Here is a 5,314-nt window from a genome sequence, read left to right as displayed (position 1 = left end):
TAATATACGAAAATCAATAATTATATCTTTTAAAATAAAGTGAATATAATTTAATCAAGTAAACTTGAAAAAAAGATAATATACAAAACCATAATAAATACTCAATCTTTGTTTCGTAACAAGGAATTTGCACTATTTCAATAAAAAAAGATAAGTCATTACATTATTATTTACAATGATTGAATTACATTATATTGATTTAGAATAAAAGAAAAATTCTTTATTAACATCAATAATTTCGATCAAAATAGAATGAGTCTTATTCTTTAAATAATTATCAGATTTTATATGCTATGGCTCATTCAAAAGAAATTTAGAATATTCTGTTAGTTTTTAATTTATATAAAATTTTAAACATTTTGATGCAAATTTTTCTTTCGAAAAATTAAAATTTGCTTTAATAAATATCCATTATTTTGATATACTAAAGAATTAATATCCATTACTTTGATATACTAAGGAATTAATAATAAAAATTAAATAATAATACTAATAATAGATTGATATAATTAAAATTATTTGTAGAGCATATTCACTTGGTAATCGCGCGTTAGCATTTCGAAAAATAATAATGATGACAAACGAAACGAGATTCGTAATTTTCGCAATTCTACCTACTACAGATGACAACATTGACATCTGAATAGATAGACGGAGGATTAACTATCGATTAAGACGAGGGGAGCTTTGATATTCGCGGTAAGGGGGGACTCTATGAGTCGGTTGAATTCAGTTATTCCCGATAATGATCGGTTAATAATTCAACTCCAACTTCTTTCATTAACATGGAAGTTCAGCTCACATGTATTGTGCGAAGTTGTGTTGTGACTAATGTCATATTATTTTTATATTTATTATATTATTTTTAAATTTATATATATTATTTAATATGTGTGTGTGTGTGTGTGTGTGTGTGTGTGTGTGTGTGTGTGTGTGTGTGTGTGTGTATAAGTATATTTTATATATTATTTAATATTAGTATTTTCATATTATTTTTATATTTAGCAGCGGTAGCGATTTTCTTTAAATAAATACTCTTTAAACATTTTTGTGAAAATCTAATTGAGAATCGATAATGGAATCGTCATGTAATGTCAAATTGTGCCGAATAGTCGAATGTTGACGGAATTAACCGACGTTCACTCCTCCCTTATTACATTTATCAGTTACCCCTCTAAAAAAAACATCAAAAATACCGTGTATGATAATTAATTTGTTATCTCCTTGAAATATTTAACATTTTATAATATAAATTCGCTGAATGCTTTTTATGTCTTATATTTTTCAAATTAATTTCGATTAATAAATCATTTCACATGTAAAGTCGAATAACATACATTCGTTTAATAATAAATAAATATTCGAATTTAAATAAATAATCAATTAATTAATAGCGTTTTAAATTACTTAACAATCTCCAGCTTAAGGCTTCTATATTTGATCTACGACTACACAAGTACAATCTGAAGCACGCCTAAGATGGCAGCTGACAACTGACCAATCAGAAAGAAAGAACAGTTCGCACTTTTTAGGTCTGTTCTACAATAGGTCGTATATCGTTATCGGATTTTAGAACACAACCGGTCTAATGAGGCCTGTTTTACGTCATATGTTATTGTCAGATTGTTGTCAGATGTCAATGTATCGATAGCTCAGTGATAGAATTTCTTTTTCAAAAGCGATTCTTTTTGCTCGTAAACTAGTGTAAGGAGGGGAAGTTGCGCGATAAGAAACAAAACATTTTTCATATCTGCGTGCAAAATTCTACAATTGTAATTAAATTAATTTATTTTTTTCATTTTATCTTCATGACATGCTTCTATAATGCATGAAATAAAAGGATAAATATAAATGAAAGATATTTACTAAGGTGAAAAATATATATGCTGACATATATTCCATATATTAATATGTAAGTTGCAAGAAATACAATCGCAGTCATATAATATTATTGATTTCAGATTATGAAATAGTGTTTCTAGTATAAGTATTCTATTAATCACAAAAACACAGTACAGTCTAGCAATAGGCCTGGATAACATTAAGAACAGAACTTATCCCACAATTAATGCGAAGGAATACAATAATACAATGGCTTCAGCATCTAGTACAAGCGCACGTAGCTTGTTCATTGAATCGAAAATGAGACTAGCAGATAGAGTGCAAGTTAATGTTAATAACATTGCTTCTCTCGCTAGACAGATACAGCGAGGGTCAAAAAGTAGTGAGGTGATACTATCTTTTAATTCATATTTCTAAATCATAGCTGACGTTATATTTCTATGTTATGTATATATACTGTGATATTTTTACAGATTTTAATGCACGCAGCAAAAAACTTTGCACAGCAGGAACATGGATTAGAAATGATAGAATCTAGTTTAAAGAAACTTGCACTTATTAGTACTCATTTGGAATATCAAATGGGCACGATTGATAAGAACTCTGCAATGTTGGAAGAAGTTACTGAACAAGTACGATCTATGCAACGATAACATATTAAAATATATATAAAGTTGTTTTATGAACTCTGCATGTATAAACATCTCTCTGCAAGATATATATATATATATATATATTTATTTATTTATAAATAATATAAGCATATTATATATTGAATTTGAATCATATAGAATTTATTAATTATTAATTTTTTAATTTTAAGAACGCATAATTTAAAAGGAAATAATTTGTTTATACATAACAAAGTTTGTCCTATGATAGACTCTATATTGTCAAACATACAAAATGTTTTTAATTGCTGTGATACATTTATATAAAGAAAAAGAGACTATATATGTGTATACTATGTAATAAATGATATTATAACAAAATATCATTTATTTTGTATTACAAATGTATGGCATAAAAATAATATGATTTGTATATCTTCAACAGAATGGATTTATTGCGAAATTAAGAAAAGGATGTAGGAATTAATTAGCACAATGCGTCGATTTCTCTGCCATTTATTTCAGATAATTATTGTTAAAGTTTAAAATGTTTTACGATGTCTTTATGTATAGAAACAACAGGTATGATAATGAAAATGCACTTAGATATATTTTGGAAAATATACACAATGCACAAATTCTTTGTGCATTTGCACAAAAATTAACTTATTTCTTTTCTACTGAATTAAAGACAACATACTATATTGCATTATGCGTTATAACTGAAATGCTTTTAAAAATCGAAGTATAGATTTGGTCATTGAAAATGTTTTTTGTAATATTAAAAAAAATTTGCATAATACCAAATTCATCAAGGGTAAAGAATATCATAATGACCAGGACGATATAATAAGTGCACAGATGGTATGGCACCTTCAGGAAAATCGTGGGCTGTTACTTCAGTTCCCGCACCTCTATCCATATAACGAACTCTAACACCAGTTCCTAAAGCACTACTCATTGCTATAATATGAATATGGTCAGATTCTTTATACATTGGTTCAACTTCCTATAAAAAATATTAATGTATATTATAAATTTAATAAAAGGATTAATCATGTAAATATGTGAGGCTAAAAATATGAATGTTAATATCAAGATACAAACTTGATGGCAGAATTCTGTAATAGTGCGATCTCCCTCGATGAAGTGTTGGTAGAAATCCGCATCACGTTGCAATTGACCAGATGTAATTAATCTAAGGTAAACAACGACATAGTCAGAATAACCTTGCTCATTGAACAATTTATGTAGCTCCATGTGACTGGATTCTGTGTCACCGCCTACTTTGTCAATGACTTCCATAAACTGTAATTCATCAAAATTAATTCATTGATCCTTTAAAATAAATTTTATATTGTGATATAATTATGTTTATTTAGTATTAAATATATATATATGTTATGTACTATATAATTTTATTATATAATATATAATTTTTATATATATTTATTATATGTTATTATATATTGTTATATCATATTCTATATATAATAAACTCAAAGATTTCAAACAAGACACATTTATAAAAAATAGAAACTCTTACCGTATCGTGAAAGTCTTCAACTGTAAATTGAGGAAAACCAAGAGCTACAAGGTTATCCTTGCTCTTTAACGCTAGATCTCGAAATTTATCATATTCTTCTTTATTCCCGATTAATTTTTCCAAATAAGCATAACTAAATGCTCTGAAGAAGCAATTGCCATCAGGTCTGGTTCTCCTAATGTAAGAATACTTTTGAGCCAAAACTTTTGCTTTTGAAAGATATATATCATCTTTTGCATATTCTTGTTCTAAGCTCTTCAATGATTCCTTCTCGCCAACTAAAGCTATAGACTCTGAGATCTAAAACATAAAAGATAATTATTATCTAAAGGTAAAAATCTTTCACAGAAATCTATTCTATTTATTTACAAAGAAAATAGAAAAAAAAACATTAATAGTTGTCATATCAAATTAATAGCACGCAATAGTTTCATTAAAAATTTATATAATTAAAAAACTTTTCTATCTAAATATATAGTTATATGTTAATTAATAATGAATTGCAAGTAATTGTAATGTATAAATAAATATAAGTAAATGTTCTTCAGTTTGTCAAAATTGTCATAGAAGCAAAATTAACATTTTAAAAATAAGATTTTACTCTAGTTGTAAGTATATGTGATAAATTTAATTTCTAATCGTGTGAATATATATGTTTTCAATAAGATCGATGGAGCTCTTAAAAAAAACAACACTTTGAATATGAAGCGTTCTAACCTCCTTCTCGATACGTCTCTGTTGTTGAAGTATCAACTCATCCTGATTAACATCTGCAATAAGAATTAAAATAATAAATTACTCGAGTAAATTTTTCGATAATAAGTTACACTAAGAGACCTGTATTTTCCATAGATTGCTCTTTAAGCGATTTGTCTCCCATATCTCACGAGAGAACTCGCTAAATTTCACGGCGACTGTCAAATTATCAGTCGTAAACAAAAAGCCCGATGTTTTCATGTGAAAAGCCGCTATGTATTTAGTTGGCAGCAGTGGAAATCGAAGAGATTCTCTAGGTATTTTCGTGCAAGTTCGCTTCAAATGCACGTATTGGAAAGCAAAATGATAGCCAATCAATGTACAGTACGGGAAAATTAAACAGATTCCTACTTTTGCACAATAAAAAAATATAATCAAAATACATAAATACAAAAATATAATTATTAATTATTTTCTGATAGAATATTTATTATATACATACTAAAGTTTTTATTTATTTAGAATATTAGATAGACTATTTACAAATTTATTTATTTAGATTTATTTATATAGATTTATTTATTTCGTAAATATTTGTTTGTTTATTATTTTATATAAT

At 26.7% G+C, this 5,314-nt stretch overlaps 2 protein-coding genes across 3 annotated transcripts; one reads left to right on the top strand and one right to left on the bottom strand.

Annotated features, from left to right (window-relative positions):
* The first annotated feature begins 1,597 nt into the window (after positions 1-1,597).
* Positions 1,598-2,562, top strand: LOC105251805 (BLOC-1-related complex subunit 7). 2 transcript variants are annotated; one of them, XM_011258831.3, is made up of 3 exons: positions 1,598-1,772; positions 1,962-2,229; positions 2,316-2,562. In XM_011258831.3, exons 2-3 carry the CDS (start codon positions 2,092-2,094, stop codon positions 2,493-2,495), a joined length of 318 nt encoding a protein of 105 aa, XP_011257133.1. In that variant the 5' UTR covers positions 1,598-1,772; positions 1,962-2,091; the 3' UTR covers positions 2,496-2,562. The 2 variants fall into 2 exon arrangements, with proteins under 2 accessions (XP_011257133.1, XP_011257132.1); XM_011258830.3 differs by having other exon boundaries at positions 1,598-1,870.
* Positions 2,563-2,953: 391 nt separating this feature from the next.
* On the bottom strand, positions 2,954-4,961 carry LOC105251806 (ubiquitin thioesterase otubain-like). Its single transcript, XM_011258832.3, has 5 exons — positions 4,837-4,961; positions 4,717-4,769; positions 4,000-4,299; positions 3,561-3,761; positions 2,954-3,462 (listed from the first exon to the last, which is right to left on the bottom strand). Exons 1-5 carry the CDS (start codon positions 4,877-4,879, stop codon positions 3,265-3,267), a joined length of 795 nt encoding a protein of 264 aa, XP_011257134.1. The 5' UTR covers positions 4,880-4,961; the 3' UTR covers positions 2,954-3,264.
* Between the last annotated feature and the right edge of the window lie 353 nt (positions 4,962-5,314).

This window comes from Camponotus floridanus, unplaced genomic scaffold (assembly GCF_003227725.1).
Source record: "Camponotus floridanus strain SB8 unplaced genomic scaffold, Cflo_v7.5 scaffold4, whole genome shotgun sequence".
NCBI classification, from domain to species: Eukaryota; Metazoa; Arthropoda; class Insecta; order Hymenoptera; family Formicidae; genus Camponotus; species Camponotus floridanus.
The sequence above is the reverse complement of the archived record's forward strand: the minus strand, read 5'-3'. Positions and strand labels throughout refer to the sequence as shown.

Excerpts from the sequence above, each read along its gene's own strand:
- LOC105251805 (XM_011258831.3), top strand. The coding sequence starts at position 2,092 with ATGGCTTCAGCATCTAGTACAAGCGCACGTAGCTTGTTCATTGAATCG. Across the intron at positions 2,230-2,315 it reads GAGGGTCAAAAAGTAGTGAG|ATTTTAATGCACGCAGCAAA; the intron begins GTGATACTATCT and ends ATATTTTTACAG.
- LOC105251806 (XM_011258832.3), bottom strand. The coding sequence starts at position 4,879 with ATGGGAGACAAATCGCTTAAAGAGCAATCTATGGAAAATACAG. Across the intron at positions 4,770-4,836 it reads GCAATCTATGGAAAATACAG|ATGTTAATCAGGATGAGTTG; the intron begins GTCTCTTAGTGT and ends TTCTTATTGCAG. Across the intron at positions 3,463-3,560 it reads TTACAGAATTCTGCCATCAA|GAAGTTGAACCAATGTATAA; the intron begins GTTTGTATCTTG and ends TATTTTTTATAG.